Below are 19,527 nucleotides of genomic sequence, written 5' to 3'. Positions count from 1 at the left end.
GTAAATCTTATTGTCCTCTTGAGCATGTACTCTCCTCTTGTGACTATGCAACCTGCTATCATTATCGTTTTGAATAAAATGATAGTGCCTGACATAATTAACAATTATTGCTAACACGCAATGGAATCCGAAAGTTTTTGTTTCATCAATATTCGTGCCTCTATATGTGGCTAGTTTGAGCAACGTCAACCAATTTGAAAATAGTAATTCAGGTGATGATGAAAATAGATAGTACTGTTTTCCATTTTTTTTTTTTTTTTATGAATGGATATTAAAGCCCTGATTTTGATTGCTTCAGCAACCATGATCTCATGACAAATCAAAAGCAGCTAGATGGGAAAGAAGAAAAAACAAGTCAGAGCTGTGATTGTTCTGTAACCGCGATATATGCGTGGTACAGTGAGATCCATGAGTATTACCTTGCAAATTGTCCATCACCATGTTCGTGCACTTTATTTGACCCAATAAGAGCTTCAAGAATTAAAAGAAAACTCAAAACAAGCTGTTGACAACTTCTGCACCAGCATACATAAAAATCCATCGCTTGAAAACACACAGGATGTAAGAGAAAGAATTAATGAAAATAGTCATGGACAATTTGCTGAGCAATACTAGTGGATCCCACTGTACATTCAGAATTCATTGACTAGATTTTAAATAAACCGACTAATGAGGACCAATTTTGCCATGATACAGATTTTTCTTACCCAAAATGTTGCATTTCTACTTCTGATATTTCTCCGAATATCGGTAACTAACTTTTACTCAAATAAAAACCTTATTAATATATCCAATATCCGTCCAAAAAATATAATATCTATATTTGCACATGTTTCTGAAGTAGGGATAGAATGCTATAATGACCATTGATAATGTCATTTGTTCAACTTTCTTCGGCAGAAAGATAAATCGATGAAGATGTTAAATAACCAACTATACTGTACAGTATAACCTGGTAGATACTTCCTTTCGTGAATGATTTTTAATATTTGCATCATAATAGTTTGTAAGCAATTAAAATGCATAGAATGTTTCGAATGTTAACGCGAACAGACAAATATAAAGGATATCGAAAACATTATGAAGAAGATAGTTAGTGTTTTATATGTCAGTACACTAAAATGTTATGTTTGTATCTTTACTTGATTCTGGTATATAGAAGCAAGTGTCTACTAGAACAAACAAATAAAAAGGCGAATAGAAGATACTTCGCAGATCTTTCAGTTTAACAAATTACATGTGTATGATTCGGTGATATCGCAAGGCTAGAAATAAAAGGATTTGTTACTTTCAATTGTTTGCCAATTGTTCAGACGAACGTATAATTCGGTACTATGTGTGTTCTTTAGCTAGTAGTTTGTAAGTCATAAAAATGAGCTAAATGTTATATCTATAGCTTTAACCGTATCTGAGATAACGATGCATCACATTAATCCAATTGTTGTCACTCCCGACTTCGCGATGAATTTTATGAGTTAAGCTATAATTTTATAGTTGTATAAGTTCATCAAATTATGTCTATATCAGCAGTAGTTTTTGAGATACTGATATACTTGAAATAGACGATCGTGATTACTGCATGTGAGTACTTTCTTGTATAGTCCAACACAGATATTTCTGCCGTGCGATGCGCGACACAACTCAAGAAGCAGTGTTGCTAATGGAGCAGATAGAAAAATCGCTGGAGTGCGCCGATGCACAACTGTTACGTACAACAAGAAAATTAGAGAATTTAGGTCTATCTATCGTTGAGTTTTAAACGACATGCATTATACCAGGACTAGGATTATTAATATGTACTAACAAGTGCCTTTGTATGTAGCTACATACATATGGACTAAAAATTGGCAAAATATGGACTAACACATACGTAAAATTACCAAAAATGCTGCAAAGAAGACTTCTTCATAGTGATTCCTTATTTGAGTGATTTCAAACAAAATAAACACTTCATTATTTTCCATTGCATTAATGCACTAGTGTCGTTCTAACTGTTCACTCCCAAAACCAGTCTACACTGGTACGGAACTGCAACGACAGATAATACAATACCGACACTGCCACTGCTTTGAGAACTAATCATAGGCGCCGACTCCATGGGGCTTGGGGGGGGGGGCTCGAGCCCCTCCAATGTTAATGATGTGGGGGCATAGCCACTCAAATAATTTTGTTTAAGAGGATCTAATGTAGCCTATTATTTTGCTTCTCTTGTAAAGTTTACTCTGAATTGTGCCACATGAACTTAACTTTAAATACGCATTTGAAATGTTCTAGACCAGGGGTTTCCAACTGGCGGCCCGCGATGTATTTTATTGAGGCCCGCGAAGCCAGTTTGCAAAATACATTAATATTATTGATTTTTATTAAAATACGTTCTATTTATGAATTTCCTTAAACAACTGGCGTTTCTAACAGATATCACAAGTCATCTGAACGAACTGAACTTGAAACTGTAGGGAAGAAACCAGCTGGTGTCAGATTTAATGGGAAACATAAATGTTTTTCGTAATAAACTGAAGATTTTCAACGTTGCTTTGGAGAGGAATAACCTGGTCCATTTTTCAAGCTGTCGGCGGCTAGCAGGAGATGAAGAAACACTGGGCTTTTCTGAATTCAGTGAAAATATTAAAGAAATAATGGATGAGTGTGACTCCAGAGTTAAAGATTTTGGAGAACTTAAAATCAGCATCCAGCTATTTAGCAATCCTCTTGGAGTTAACATCGAAGAACAAGAAGCTTCTCTCCAACTTGAATTGTGTGATTTGCAAGGCGATGTACGAGGGACGTTCCGAAAGTAAGTTTCGTCATTTTTTTCACAGGGAAGCTTTATTACAAACAGAAGAATACAATGTCATAACAAAATACAATATTTTGTCTATTTTTCCACATAGTCGCCACCGACGTTGACACATTTATTGTTACGTGAAATCAATTTCAAGATACCCTCCTGGTAAAAATCTGTGCCTAGCGAATTTAAGGAAGTTCTTCATAGCCTGTTGCACCTCTTCGTTGCTTCCGAAGTGACGCAGGAAAAAGGTGGACGTCTGATGGGGCAAGATCGGGGCTGTAGGCCGGGTGATTCAATCTCTCTCATCCCAGACACGAATGTGTTCTGCAGTGACCCTTGCTGTGTGGGATCTTGTGTTGTCGTCCAAGAACAAAACCTGAACAGGAAGTTCAGGTGCTCTCGCGCTCGTACCGCGTCAAGTGTTCACCCCTGAGCACAAGACTGGAAGATTGACAAAAGCCCATTCATAGCGCACGACAGCACGCACTTCCATTTGTGACCACGTTTCTGCCATACTGGTTTGCACGTCGGTCTGCTACTTATCTCTATTCTTCGGCACTCTGCGCATGCGCCATCGCTCCTTTGCTCTCGCTCCTCCTGACGTAAATTCAGGAAAGATTGTCTTTTGTTATGGCAATGTGTTTTTCCACTTTGTAATACAGCTTCCCTGTGAAAAAAAATGACGAAACTTACTTTCGGAATGTCCCTCGTATGTGTTTCTTCAAACTAGGCAAGAAAAGGGGCCAGAGTTTTTCAAATACCTTTCAAAGGAACGCTTTCCAAACCTTCGTAGATTTGGCAAAGAATGACATCGATGTTCGGCAGCACATACACGTGTGAAAGTGTTTCTTCTTCAATTATGTTCATCAAGAACCGCTACAGAAGCCGACTGGCAGATTCTTCACTGCTTCACCTTCTGAGACTTTCAAATACAGAAATTCAAGTGGACATTCCAACTTTAATAAAAGAAGCAGATCGGCCTCAATTTTCACATTGAACACTTACTATGAAGGATTCTTATTTGTATGGGGTGAATTTCATTTCTTTCAATTCATCCATAAGTATTGGGTTTTTGTGTAATAAATTCTAATTATACAATTTTGATTTGTGATTACATTATTTTTATTGCCTCATTTTAGAAATTTATGTCATGCGAAAGTACTACATTTTCAGTTCAGTACTTAAAATTTTTGTAATTTTTAATCCCCCCCCCCCCAAAAAAAAAATGCGGCCCGCCAATCAACTGCTGGATATAATTTTGGCCCTCGGACCTTTTGAAGTTGGAAACCACTGTTCTAGACCATCAAATTTGGGGGCTGAGGGGGTTGGCTATGAACGGAGACAGTAAAACACATGACTAAAGCCTGAATCACACCGAACTGGATATCCAGTGGGAATGCTCTAGTTGACGCTGGACTGGCTACCCATTTGCTAGTTTTCGCCTCACACGGTACTTGTTGCACCGTACTTGTCGATAGTCTGTCGTTCTCATAACCATAATGGCAGCCGCGCGAGATGTAAACAACGTATCACTTCACACTTTTAAAATACGGTAACTATTGAACCGAGAGGAATATCGCTTCGTATTAAATGGTTTTAGGTAGAGAAGAATGGCGCTGATTAAATACATACTTTACAACGTTTACTCTACACTTATGGAAGAATATTTTAGCTTTTTCAATTGTAAACAAGCCTTTCGTTCTGTATGCACTCGGAAACCACAGACAAAAAAAGCTACTTTGTAAACTCACAGATTATCTTCACATGGCCAAACTTTGCTGCGATTGGCTGTTCCAGAGAATCTAGTTGTCCTATTCCTCCAAACCAGTCAAGCAGTCAGCCAGGCGGCCATGATTGCTTCTTAGAAAGTTAGTTCAGCGCCAACTAGGGCATTCCTACTAGAAATCTAGTTCCGTGTGATAGGGGCTTTATTACTATATACTAAGTATATAATTATTAGTATTGTTAACATTTTTACTAAAAAAAGTTTCAAAATAACGAGGTGATATGACAATTATACCAGTATGTTGTTTAGTGAATTCTGAACAATTTGAGGTCGTAAACACGACTTTCAGGCAATATTGATATGTACGATATTTAGTTATCCTCGAAATCTCTTCCTCTAGTCCAAAGAATAAGGGGGAAATAATTCTAAAGTCTTGGAGTTTATTTAACACTGGCTTGCAGTAAAGTATGCAAGGAAATCTTATGAAAAGTCTGTATTGCGATGTCAGATGTCCTTTCTTTACAAGTCTGTTGCGGACGATAAAACACACCTATGCCCTCGCCGGGACACGAACCCGAGATCTCCGGATCAAAGCGAGTTGAGCCGACCACCCAACACGCTCGGCTACCGAGGCCGGCATAAAATTGTATGTAAATACATAGCCTACTTTTAAATAAAAATGTTAATTGTTATCTAAAACACAAATAAGCAGACACACGTTTTTCATGTTACATTTCATTTGCATGAGGAATATAATAGCTGCTTAAAAACTGCTATACGAAGACGTAATTTTTATTTTTAAAAAAGGGAGGGAGTGAGTTATTCATTCATTTATTTCAGTGATCAGAGCCCCCCCCCCCCCAATAATTTTGACAAGTCGGCGCCCCTGGAACTAATAACATGCGAATGTGTTAAACCTCGACAATTGGACCACAACACTCCTCTTCAAGCAGTATTATTGCCTCTCTGTGATCGGCGACAGTCGGTTGCCTTTGTTGTACATTTACAAACGATGCCGGTTTCCACAACAATAACAAGTACATATACTGCCACTAGACGATTAGCTGCGCGTCTTTTTTTTTTTCTATGAACTTATCGCCCATCAAAGCATGGCAATTTTAACACAGAAAACAATATGCATTGCATTAAGCAGCAAAAATGACAGCCTCCTCTATGCAATTTCTACAAGAACACGTGCCGGAGCGAAGAGTTGAAATACTCATGGAGCCACATAATTTATTTCTTTTGAACAATTCCAAAATTATGATATATGAACAATTTGTGAATTTTCCGAGCTTGGCTATGCAAGGTTTTGATTTCAACTTTCACAAAACTGGAGGCATTATGGAATTTAACGTTCATAAACAAACACACACTTTCACATACACACACGCAATTATTGCACACAACGTCAAACCGGTCAAATACTTAGTATGAAATAAAAATATGGTGCTTCCAATCCAACAAAACTCACCGTCACTTTAACTGCCTTTCTGCTTCAGTGACAGAAATAGTGCTTCATTATTAGTTGGCAACACTAGTTACTAGCTAGCCAATGAACATGCACTGCATAAAAGAAGCAACCACTTCGTCATGCTTCGTATATTGCCACATTATCGTCCCTGCCGAACTGTGTGAACCGCGAGCTGGAGCGCTATTCAATTGTTTTCAATGATGTTTGCGCGAGTGTGTCTAGGAATGGAATGACAATATGGCACCAATGGCGAAGGTTGGCGAGCAGCGTAGAACACGTGATGTTAAGAGAGAGCGAAACGAAAATTGGTATGTGCGCAACGGCAAATATATGTGTGATGCACTCTAGCTTTGGTGATATTGTCCAAAAATATACATGTATAATTCACCAAAACTCGTTTAAACTTTGGCAATAAGCCTACTACTGCTCATAAACGCCAACTTTGGGAGGACAAGTCACTTTCTGTCCCCCAAAATTACATAGGACACGTTTTATGTATTACATATATAAAGTATTGCTTATGTCGATCTTGCGCCCCAAAAAAAATTAACTTGACCCCAAAATGTATCTTAAGTTGGCACCTCTACTAGCGCCAACAATTTGTGTTATATATATATATATTTTTTTTTTTCAGAAATGAAATCCTTAAGATATCAAAATGTTTCATCATTATACATTCCAAGAATTCTCACAACTGAATTATTCAGTATAGTCAAAATATTTCATAAAAAATATTACATCTCCAATATGATACTTGTCAGTGTCCTATATTACTTACACTATCCATGGTCACATCATTTATGTGTAGTGGGTGAAATGGCTTCCAACCAGGATGAAGATCAATAAGCACTAAAAGGCCTCAAAATAGGCAGGCGAAAAGCACCGGAAACACCGGAAAATACAAAATAGGCACAAAAATTGATGAACATCTATAGATTTTTCATCATTTTCTCGGATTAGACACCCAAAAACAGTTATCATTGAAATAGTCAATTATGGACACTATAAAAATCATGTATTCATCTCAAAAATTGCCTGAAAGGGCTTTTAGATGTAAAAAACCTACATTTTCTGGCCAAGGAACAAAAATGGCATTTTAGTGCATATCCTCAGCCTACTTATGGCATATACTAGTGTATAAAATTATGAAACACATTTCCAAGTTCAGCTCACCTAAAGTTGGCGCTACTGCCTTTATCAATTTCATATCATCTGTCATCACCATCTTCCCGATTAGACCATTAATGGCTAAAAACCAAATCAATGAATTAATCAAAACCTTGGCAATGGTCTAAATGCTAAAGAATTTAAATAAGGACGGCTTTTATTAGTTGTGAGGATAAAAAGTATCTCGTCTTACATGGGGCTGCACAAGAATATGATGGCCCTGAGATCCTCGTTGTATCTCATCTGCCCCTTCAGCAGGACGCTCTTAAGGCCCTGGCTCCCCCTTCTGTCCTGCTTCGCCCTCGCCTCCTCGTCTTTTACACCGTCCACTCCCTTCTGAGGCTTGTCCAGTGGCTGGAATGTGTCGATCACCTCCAGCTCAAACAAAACGGACTGCAAGTAGTACACCTGAAAAGAAAAACGGATGAAACATGTTAAATATACTCGATATTCTGAAAGTCGAAGATGTACAGAGTTGGTCACAAAGTAGGTCCCCTTTATATTCGACATTACGACGGTTATCGTTGAATGTTTGATATGCACACATGCCTGATGGTTTAAGAGTCCAGCATATCGGTATGGAGACCGTCATTTTCGTAGCACAGGCGAATTTCACGCCATGTTCTGGCAGATGTTTTACGGAGATAAGCAGGTATCACATGCGTTAAGGCATCTTCCACAGCTGCTGGTAACTCTTAAGTGGTGCTATACCGGTCATTGATGAACTCCCAGGCTAAGAGAGCTTGGTTATCTTCAGAACCTCTTCCAATTCACCACCCGGGAAAGGTTTTATTCAGATAATCACACACTTGCAACGCGAAGTGTGCCATGTACTACGAAAATGACGCTGTTCTGGACTCTTAAACCACCAGGTACAGTACGTGTCCGTATCAAGCATTCAACATAACCATTGCTTTGTCGAATATGAAGAGGTACGCCCACTTTGTCACCAATATTCACTGTATTCCTCATCTCTTATTGTTATTCTATTGACCAATTCTGAATTTATTCCCATGAATTCTTATTATTAGACCTAGGATTTAATTCACAATAAAACACCAGAAAACGATCTATAAAAATGCAATAATGTCCTAAAAAACACAAGAATGATCTATAAGAGTTTCAAAATGATCTTTTACAACATTACATTAATTTCACCAGTCCTGCATTGCAGTACACTACTTAACACCATACATGCGTTGTCAAAGGAAAATGATTGCCAATTGTCTCTTAACAAAGACTTGAACACTGAATAGCTCCTTCCCATCTCCACCGATACTACAGGAGAATATTTGAAGTAAACCATGTCACATGCTTGCAAATCCCCTCGTAGTTATCTACTTGTAAAGATTTCTTCATCAGAAATTGAACATAACGTGTTAAACTCTTAATTTTTGTTCAAAACCAGAATCATTTTCTTGGCTAATTACTTTTCCTGTTTACCGTGTACTTTTTCTAAGTCACTTGTCACTTTTTTAACTAGGTCTCTCTGTTCCAGAAGGAAGAATTTACGAGATTTCCTGGAACCAAAGCTGTTGGTTTTTAAGAAAACAGGAACAGTAAGAAATGTTCCTTCTCTTGTGATAACATAAATAAGCAAGATAATGCTTTTAAAAAAAGGCCACGAAACCCCTTAAAAATGCAATAGCCTACAAAATCAACAAAACATGCAAAAGATACCCCATCAAAATGTTTTGTTCGGTTCCTTTTGTTATGAAACGTATGGGAATCTAACTGAGCAATGTATTGGGCTTTTTTTTAAAAAAAAAATGAAAAATAAAAAAATAAAAAATCCGAGCTATGCTTCTTAAATACAACTAGAACAAAATAATCCCTCCGTCTTCTCCGGAAAAGCCACCAAAGTGCTAGAACATTATCTCTCAAAAGTTCGGCGTTCCACGAGGTTCAACAAAAACTAATTTGATGATTAAATACTTCAGCTATAATTTTTAGAGATAAATTTTGAAATATGCAGGGCAAATAATATTACCCTTCTTATGTAAACACTTATTGTCAAATCATCTTCTATGTTATTGTTATGCAATTGTTAATTCTTTACAAATGTATTTAATTACAACATTCTTTAATTTCGATTTTTTTAATGTAGTAAAATAATTACTTCTGCAATTTTCGATTCAATGCCCACAGAGTAAAAGTCTTGATTTTGTAATGACCCCGAGTGGGCCATTACTGCGCTGTGTCCTATTATTATTTAACAAATATTATTATATTATGGCTAGTATATTGTCTCATGTTTATTATAGTTTTACTTATTTTTACAGTTAATAATTTGTATATATGTTCGTAAATATTTTATTAATGCCTTCAGCCAATTTTCTAATATGGCCGCCTTTATAATCGTTAACCTTATAATCAATATATCTAAATGTATGAATAGCGGCAAGCTGAAGTAAATTTAATATACTGTAAACAACAAACAACAGCTGGGTGCTACGTGGCCTCAAGAAGAACATTTCAGCAACTGGTTTCTTGACAAGATCTACTCGTAAGGAAATATTCTTTCGAGTGATACTAGTCATTGTCAAGAAGGTTCACTGAAATGATGGTTCTCATCACAGGCCACATGCCACACGCCAATTGTTTAAGTCCAGTTTATGCACTGGATCTACAGATTAAAGTGGGATCCGAACCAAATGTTCCTCTATCTGGTATTGAATTCGGAAGTCTTTGATTACATGTCGAAGACGTTACCACTACGCCATCGGCGAGGCAATGGAACGCCTTGAGAAAGAGACGAATGAAACCATATTTGACGTAAATTTTAAAAATAAGACAATATTTTGTGGTCACAGTTTCGAACCGTGGGAGAGGCATAGATTTTTTTTGTCCCATCGTCCATTTCACGAGTTTATAATTCTTCCTCACCGACACGATTAACACGAGTGGTAGAAGATAAGCGAAGTAAAATAACTGAAACAGAAATAAAAGGAAAAAGCGAAACAAATTTTATCCATAATATTCTGCAGTCACTTCAGTCGTGTTCAAGGAATACTACCTTTAAAGAGAACCGTGGTCTCTAACTTGTCTTTTCCCCTTCCTTTGTGTCTCGATTCCCTGTGTCACGATTGGTCTAAAACTAATTAATGCGACGTTAATTAAACAATCCAAACAACGAAACAATGCACAATCAACTGCTCAACATTCCATTTTTTTTCGAATCGGAAAACAATTGACATGCAGTAAAATGAAGCAAGAAGCAGTAATAAACTAGGAATTTGGTACGATATAAAATTAAATCGGTGAAGATGTTCCATTTGATTTGATTTTTGTTATTTAGTGTCGCTATTCTTTCACTTTTGGCAAATAGCGACGATGAAGATGAGTAATGAGGGATGATATGATGACATTGATTAACGGACACTCACCAAGAGCACCCATGGCCAAGGCGAGATTCGAACCAGGGGCCCATGCTGTCGTAGCGCGCTGTGCTAACCACTCCGCCACGGAGGTTGGTTAGGAGTGGACATTATACCATATTTTGTGTGCGCAATTGGGATCAATCAATGGAATGACTAGCCATATTATATTATTAATATATTCATATCATAATATCACGTCATATTATTCGGCACTAAGTAACATCATAGACATTCAATCTTGCATTATTGTCTTTCAACTATTTCTTCGTCTTCAGGTTAATAACATCAATAAGAGAAATTATGAAACAAATGATAATGAATGTGGGATATTGACAGTTATTTCGAATTACCTGCCACAAGCAACATTAAGCAGACTCGGTGAGCAAGCTCATTAAGTGGTCAACCTTCGATCTCGTCACCAAAGTTCCCGGATTTAAGTACCGTCCTTGTCACAGGTGTTTGAGTATTTCGTCATTAATTTCATGTAATGGTCACTCGTCCGCGACTAGGAAGAAAAGTGATGTTACGTAACAAAACTGATAAAAATAAACATGATCGAAGAGTACTTATTTCATCTCTCACGAAATCTCCTATAAAACAGGGATATATATGAAATATATGTATCTTCACATACTTTTTCGATTTCTATATTCCTTCCCTGTAGGTAAACCATAACGACGATTTATGATGAAATACAGTAGAGCATATAAAAGGGCATTCACTCTTGCTAACTACGAGCAAAGGTCACGGAACCAAAGGATGGCAAACAGGAGTCTGCTCTACGAAACTAGGGTTAGCAGACGAGGCCCGTGTTCCTGTTATCAATGACGTACGAAATAAGGAGGAACACAGCTTTCATATCAAACTAGACGTGTGTTTTGGTCCCGTCATTGCATGTAGGGTAACTTCGGTGAATAACGCCAGGCGGGAAACAACGCCATTTCAAAGTTTCAACTCTGAAAGCATGGACGCATATAAAGTTAAGGAGTGACTCACCGTTTTGCGATAAACAATGGTGCCTGGTAGCATTGCTGATAAGAACGGTTGCCATTGTCGAGCCTTCATTTAAGAGAAACACTTTGAACAGTGTAGACGTTTGAGTTGCGTTTCGAGGAAAAAGGGTCCACATTTTCATCGCGCCGACAAAGATGAGTGTTTTTCTATTGTAGAATTAGATTTTAAATGTTAACAATGTTGTACGTACACAATACGTTTATTACGTAAGAGAATGATGTGTGTACGGTTTTCATGGTCGGTGTCGTAAGTTTAGAACAGTTGGTTAAACTGCAATCTGTTGTTTCTGGAAATAACGCCATCATCGTGTCGGGGAAGAACGCCACTCAATTTAAACTCAAATTTAAGGAAATGTTGATTTCGAAAATAGGTTTATTCTTGCTCAGTTACCTTCGAGGCGTACAGATATTTATTCTCGGTTAATTTCCTCTTTCAGATGGCGAGAAAATGTAGAAATATACAGGCCAAATGGTCAGTAGATGACTTTAGGCAAGCTATGGCAGCCGTCAAACAAGGAATGAAGATAGCATGTGCTGCATGTTTGTTCCAAATTCCTCGCAGAACTTTGAGGGACTGGGTATCGCGAAAAGACAAAAAAAGACATGCTTTTTCTAATAACTTACGACAGTAATTATTTTTCCTAGTACAGTTTAGTAAAGAAAATGTGAATGTTTTATTTGTAATTAAGATAATGTGAATGTTTTACTTGTAATTAAGAACATGGCGTTATTACCCGACAGGTCTGGAAATAACGCCATTTTGCATTAACAGAGAATTTCGTATTTTATTGCTTTCATTATAACAGTGCAATCAATATTTTATTATTACACAATAGAGGAAAGTTCATTCTCCTAAACACGTAAGTTTCATGTTCCTAACAATAAAAATGTATGAGTTATAGAACAAAATGACCAATTGGTGGCGTTATTCACCGAAGTTACCCTATAACACTTTCTCGTCGTGGCCTTGAAAGCCTACGTAAAGCCTTCTCTGCAAGAAAGATATCTTACCATTGAGAGGAGGGAAAGTGTGTGTATCGAGGTCCTTCAACTTTCGTATTCTTCTTCATTTCAGAACGCGTGCTGTATCGTCGATTTAATCTAATCTAGCCGTTCTAGGTTCTGTTTCTGTTCGGTAATTTCACATTGTCTTCCTGCTTATGTTTTTCGCGACGAAGCTTCTGGTTTCGATAATCTGGACGATAATGGGATTGTGTTGGTTGGTTGATTTGGTGTCTTAAGTCCACTTTATGCACAGTAAGACTAATCGGGAATGCACCTATAGTTTAAAGTGGTATCCGAACCACTATGTGCCTACACATTACTTTGCTGCTAGATATTTGCATGCTAAGATGTAGGAAATGCTACATTTTCAGTGTGTGGAATTAAGATTTATTTTTGATACGAAGAATCGGAGAATGGAGTAGTGAGAAAAGTATCACCTCACATGTTTGAATTATAGCCCCCCCCCCCCCACGCACACACACAGGATATCGGCCGTGGTTTTTATAACGAAATATAACATGGATGAATTGTGTCAAGAAAAACTGGAGCCTATTCACATCCCTAAGGAACTTGCAAGAAAGTCCACGTAGAAATTAGAAAGTTCTGTTCCGCCAAAATCAGGACGTATAGTAAATGAAAAAGCAAAGTGCTACCTTGTGCTTTGCAGCAAGCCATGAAGGCGTGTAGGGGGTGCGGAGTTAGGGTCCCACACTTTCTTGTTACGGCCGAAGGTGGGGATAATGTGATCAGCACCACGCCCCTGGCCGCCTTTACCCCACCCCCAAGTTTCCTAGAGGTACCAACTTTATACGACGCTGGGTGGGCGCCGGAGCCACTTGAACCGGTAGACAAAATTCCAATTCTCCCCAGTCGGAGAGCGAAGTCAGATCTCTCGCATGGTAATCAAACTCCCTAACGACCGAGCTACTGCGGCACATATAGTATAGTAGCCTCTGTAATTAAGGCAAGAATTATTTTTGCGTTTCGTTCAACGGTTTTAGGGGAATCATTTTCGGACATAGGCTATAACTCTTGTCGGTTCTGCGACCTGGCTTTAGAAAAGGCGATTTTATGACGAACAACATTCCACCTGATGTCACGTGACTTTCCTACATTTTCTGTGTCTGTTGGCTATTGCATGAAAGACGAGTTGCTCCTTGAGACAGACAGAATCACCCGATCACCTAAAGGTGCAATGTGTGTTACCTACCTTTCCGGCATTATTTACTGCCATTAAAGTCTTATGGGGAGAACTTTTTTCCACCACTGTACGAGCCTGTTTGTGATTCTAATAAACCTACATTAGAATAGACTGCGGGTTTTTTTTTTCAAAAGTCGTAATACTTATACAAAGCAGGAATAGGAGAACATCCACGAGGCCGTCAAGGAACATCACCAATGGATCAAAGGGGAAGGAACATAGTATCTCAGCCCGAAACCGGAGATGTCCATATCGTGTTCTGCTGAGCTTACAAGGTAAGTGTACGGGACGTAGCAATTTAAACTATTCAATAAAATTTATAACTCTGGTAATTTTTAATCAGTGAATTGGATACCGTAGTACATACGTACAACATGAATTTCAAGTTTTCAATGAATGCAAAAAAAATCAGTAATGCTTATTTTTAAAAGAGTTTAGTAAAGACTCTCGGTATTATTGTACGAGGGTGAATCAAATATAAACGGAAATGTATCTTTCATAATTGATTGAAACAAAATAGAAATACAAAACAAATACATTTCTTTTCTACATAACTCCCTGCAACTGAAATGCACTTTTGCCAGCGGAGATAGAGCTTGGCATCCTAGAAAGTCGACGGACGTGCGCGCAGCCAGTTGAACACGAACTCCTCCACCTCCAATCCTGCATCATCCTCAAAACGCTTACCTGGCTGTGCTTCTTTCAGTGGCCCAAACAAATGGTAGTCGCAGGAGGATAAGTCTGTACTATATGGAGGATGTTCAGGAGCCTTTGGGAGATTACCAGTCGCACAATTTTCTGCTCCTCGACGAGGACGCATGGAACCCATCTCGAAGAGATTTTTCGGTAGCCCAAGTTGTCATGAATGATAGCGTGAGCTTATGCCCACTGCAGAATAAATTTTTACTCACTGTCAAGCGACGGCCACCTTCAATAAGGTCCTGAATAGCCTGAATGTTTTCCTGAGTGAAGCTTGTCCTTGGCCGCCGTTGATGTCATTCATTTTCCACAGTTTCTCGACCTCCCAAGAAAATGTTGTTCCATTCATAAACACGGATCTTTGAAAGGGTGGACTCCCCAAATTGAGCTCGAAGTCTCGTCAAAATTTCAGCCGGTTTTACCCCCTCTTTTGTAATAAATTTGATAATGATGCGTTGTGCAACGGACGCGTGTACCTTTTCTCACTGATCGTGCTACTGACAGACGTGGAGAGTTGGCAAGGATTGCAAGGAGGGAACAGACTACACACCTCCACCGTCATCACCTCAAGGCCACAGGACTGTACCACACTTTCCCTGGTCGTTCGAAAGAAATTTCCGTTTATATTTGATTAACTGAAATACCTTCTTTCTCAGCAAAAACACATCCAAAGTTCCTGTTTTAAGTAGTACTCATCAATGTGTGTTTCTACACTTTTTCGTTCGTATCTGTATCTACATCTGTGATCTAAAGTTACAATACGAGCTCTATATTATTGACTACATTTTATTTCTGTTATTTACTGTATTAAAAAATATATATAGCTAGCTAATATTTATTTTAACACAATAAAATGTTTACATGTACTAATATTGGAAAAATGAATTTAACTTTTTATTAGTGTGTACTAGTATAAGTGTGACTATTTAAGTGTATTTTCAGCATTCGGCTATTTTTTATTTTTTTAACATATATTTTAATGCATCTTACCTCTGTATCGTCTCAAACACCTGTATCAAATGTATTGATTTATTTATTGTCTTAGATGGCGAAGTTAAGGCACAAGGTTTTCTTCCACTTAACCATATCTACTTTGCTGGGACGCATGTTATTTAATGTAACCCTAGATAGAGAAATCCATGGGGTTCCTATCAGGCGAACGAGGTGGCCACGGAATCTTTCCACCACGACCAATCCAAGTCGGTACTTGCGTAAGATAAACAAACGCTCACGCCTCCAGTGGCGGCGTCTGAAACTAACAACGTGCGAAAATAAACTTGATGATATGCTGTATTCATTGATGTAGTATAAACCATTCCTGTTACACACACACTTTCTTCACAATTAACGGTTACTTTCGTATAACTAATTTATAGAAACCCTGTACATAATAGCTTGAGTGATTGAGAAAAATTAAAAACATTTTTTTAATGAAAAGAAATAACACGTACACTATAAGATAATCAAAAAATATTTTCAAAACCCTCTTAAATGTTATTTTTAAGCAGTTTTCAGCAGTTGAATCCAATTTAAATAAATAATTACATTAAAATTTGTAAACAAGCTACACTTACGTTTTTCCAAGTGAATCCAACCTTGGGTCTCCTGAGCCTGAAGTGCTCGCACACAGGGTCCCCCACGATGGCCCTGTCCTCCCACAGCTCCTGCAGCTTGGCCCCCACGGCAAGGATCCTCATGTCCCTCCCCAGCACGATGCAGAAGGGGAACAGGCGGAGCAGCAGCGAGCAGGGAACAGGGGACAGGGACAGGTTCTCGAAGTTGGTCTTCTTCTGGGCCATGCGAGTCATGTACGCGCGGTTGTCGAAGTTCAGACGGAACTTCACCATGAAGTTCTGGGTGTCGGGAGCTGACGTCACTTCCTCAAGCACTATGATCTCTAGGTTGATGTTGTAGTGTTCTTTCGCTATCTGGTACAACTGGCCTGCAACCATGCAGATTCATTTAGAAATCTCATTGCAGGCAACGGTATATTAATTCAATTGTTCCGCTTTGTGGTTTATTCGAAATCCAGTAAATGAACAAATTCTGACTTTGTTATCTATGTCTATTTTCTAAGGTTTAAGTTATTAACTTATGTCATATATGTCTTTAATCTACTTAGGTACCAAACTGTACTCATTTCTTAAACATGAGATGCAATGGTTTGAGAGGAACAATAAGGGACAAAGATTGAGAGCATTGTCATCAACAGACTAAGAAGGCATGGATATGAATACCATGAATATGCAATTTGAAATATCAATAATAAATTATCACACCACACACTTCTCAACTAAATCCATTAACATTTTTTACATGAAAAGTGCATTTACACTTTAGCATGTAGTACACCAGTTTGTTTATAATACATTAATAATTAAAGGTGGCCGCGGTGGCTCAGTCGGCAACGCGTCTGACTACCATGCTCAAGGTCCCGGGTTCGATCCCCGGCCGGTTCAAATCCGGGAACTTTTCTAACGGTGGAAGCGGCCCCGGCGCCCACCCAGCGTCGAATAACATGGGTACCTGGGGGAAACCCTGGGGGGTAAAGGCGGTCAGGGGCGTGATGCTGATCACATCACCCCCACTCACGACCGGATCAAGAAAGTGTGGGGCGTTACCCCCACACCCCTATACGCCTTCATGGCGTGGTGCTATGCACAGGGGAACACTTTGCCTTTTTTTTTTACCTTTACATTAATAATTAAAAGCTTCCAGATTTTCCATGCCTGCTGTATCGTTGATTCCGAGCGATCCTTCTGTCTTAAAATTTGCTGTCATTCTCTCAAATCTACCTTTAATGAAATTATATTTCTCAATATTGAATTATATCTTCCTTTTCACATTCACTTGTTATAACATCCTTCAAAAAACACTATAAATGCTCCTGATTCATTACATGTGCGTCGTTATAACGCAAGTACTCTAAGTCTGAGGAAGGAGATGGGATCGTCGTGATTCCCAAAACAAATCGAGGATAGTGGGAATGTATGAGAACATCAATAGATATTATAAATTTTAATTTTATTTTTCAGTTTCTATTCTAAAGCTATGTAGATTGATGCTTTTCAAGATGTAGTTTTGTGATCAATATCTAAATCAATATTGCAATTCTTTTATTATTAGTTAGCTATGAAATTGTAACATGAAAGTGTGATTTTCCTACTATGTTGCATTGTTGACACATTAAAAAAAATAAAAATATGTTTTGTTTTTCAGGAAAGGCTTAGAAAAAAAACTCTTACCTGAATGAAAACACAGAAAGACATAGCTATTAATTAGGCCTACCATCATAAACTACATTCATCATCTAGAGCTTCACAACTTAATAACACTAGTTTTAATTTACATACAAACACATACCGAGGTTCATGTGCTGGACTAACTCAAACTTGGAGTGGGGAAAGGTGTAATCCACTTTGAAATTGCAAGTTTGGTGGCACGTGAAACATCTAGCCTATTCCCGCCAAAAATGGCATTGGCTTTGGTTATTCCGGTTTTTAAATCATTCGCATGTTGATTTCGTAAACACGTTTGCTCTTCGACAAAACCCAAAAACATGCAACATCTAAAATACACAATGATTATTAAATAACTGCCAAAAAAAACTTTCTAGGTTGGTGTATTACTTCAGCAAATTTAGATTCCTATATGTCAACTGAAAGCCATGATATTAAATTATGAAATTCTAAATAACCTTTGTAGACACCTTATATTGTGAAAAACTAAGTCAAAGATTTATGTAGACAAAAGGTCAGAGAGTTCTCTTGCGAAAAAGAGGAACAAAAGATCATTTAAGTTCCTCACATGTGAGAAGTTAAATCTAACACTGAATATGACTGTACAGGAAGGTTACACAGAGTGAGGCAAAAGTCACTTTACATAGGAGAACAAGTACGTGCATACAATCATACACATGATTTGTATGTAATTGTTACAGTTACAGTATGCGCAACCATCTGCTTGAGTGCATAATTTAATTAGACGCTCCAACTTGAGTAAGATGTCTGTTAGTGTAGTGGGAGTGAATGAGGATCCTTTTCTTGAATCAGTTCAGGCTCTTAATTTCCTTTTTGCGCACTTGGACTTTGCGTGTCGTGTCCACATAAGTAAAATCCAGGTGTGTTATATCTGGCGACCGTGGTGGCCATTCGCTTATGTACCCTGACTTTTGCCTCACCTGAACTTTAAGGTTGATATCAGAGACGTTGTTCGCCTCCTACTGACTGAGTAATATTCTGAAAAGATTACTCCCGATACAAAATAGCCTACCCATTAAATACTGGGTAAATCCCGTTCGAGTGCTTCTGTAGTTGAGAATAACTCCCTCAGTGTCCACGTGCGTGATGTACATGGAAGGGCTCTTCATCTTGGGGTAGGTGAACCTCATCTGGAGATGGATGTTGTCCACACAGCGGATAAAGTCGCAGAAGCTCCTTCCTGTGGCCTTGATGAGTCTGTCGTAACCGAAGTGGCTGAAGAACCGGACGAAGCAGCGGCCGAAGAAGCGCATGAACTGGTCCTTGGAGGCGACGTTGCCCGTCACCTCGGCGCAGGCGGCGGCCAGGCTGGGGATCAGATGGTCGGGGTAGATCTGGTGGGTGTTGAACACCGCGAACTTCAGACCGACACGTTCCAGTACCTGGAGCCAGATTTCCTCCCCGTACTCCAGCTGGAAGAGAAAAAACATTCACACATTTTAATCAAACGCATGACAGGATTGGTTGAAGCAGTCATCAGTAGAGGCATGCATATTTCGTTTTTGATGAAAACACGAAATGTAAAATAGTGCAGTCAAAATATGAAAAATAAATTAACTAATTCATAACAAGCTGGAATTTGGTATGTAGTGCCTTTATAGCATTAATAACAACATACCAAAATTCTCCGGCGATCACCCGTACGCTAAGTCCGCCATATTGAATATCAAATTTCGGACTATATTGACAATTTTAAAACCAAAATGTTATTTTATATACCGCTTTTGATCCGATTTTTCACCGCTATAACACGGCCTCCCCGATGACGAAATGGTCATTACGTGACGAGGCGAGGTAGAGAGCAGTCGTGTCTA

General features: G+C 38.5%; 1 protein-coding gene across 1 annotated transcript in view; it reads right to left on the bottom strand.

Moving 5' to 3' along the window:
* LOC146003596 (soluble guanylate cyclase 89Db-like) overlaps positions 1–19,527 on the bottom strand; it is a 113,150-nt gene that overhangs the window by 46,483 nt on the left and 47,140 nt on the right. Inside the window, exons 2-4 of the mRNA XM_083141907.1 lie at positions 18,726–19,125; positions 16,028–16,395; positions 7,349–7,563 (exon numbers count right to left, since the gene is read on the bottom strand). Of these exons, the coding sequence (XP_082998033.1) occupies positions 7,349–7,563; positions 16,028–16,395; positions 18,726–19,125 (983 nt within the window). The remainder of the gene's footprint in view (positions 1–7,348; positions 7,564–16,027; positions 16,396–18,725; positions 19,126–19,527) is intronic.

The sequence above is a fragment of the Lepisma saccharinum genome, chromosome 20 (genome assembly GCF_977018435.1).
Source record: "Lepisma saccharinum chromosome 20, izLepSacc3.1, whole genome shotgun sequence".
Classification (NCBI taxonomy): Eukaryota; Metazoa; Arthropoda; class Insecta; order Zygentoma; family Lepismatidae; genus Lepisma; species Lepisma saccharinum.
This window is presented reverse-complemented; position numbering and strand designations above follow the sequence as displayed.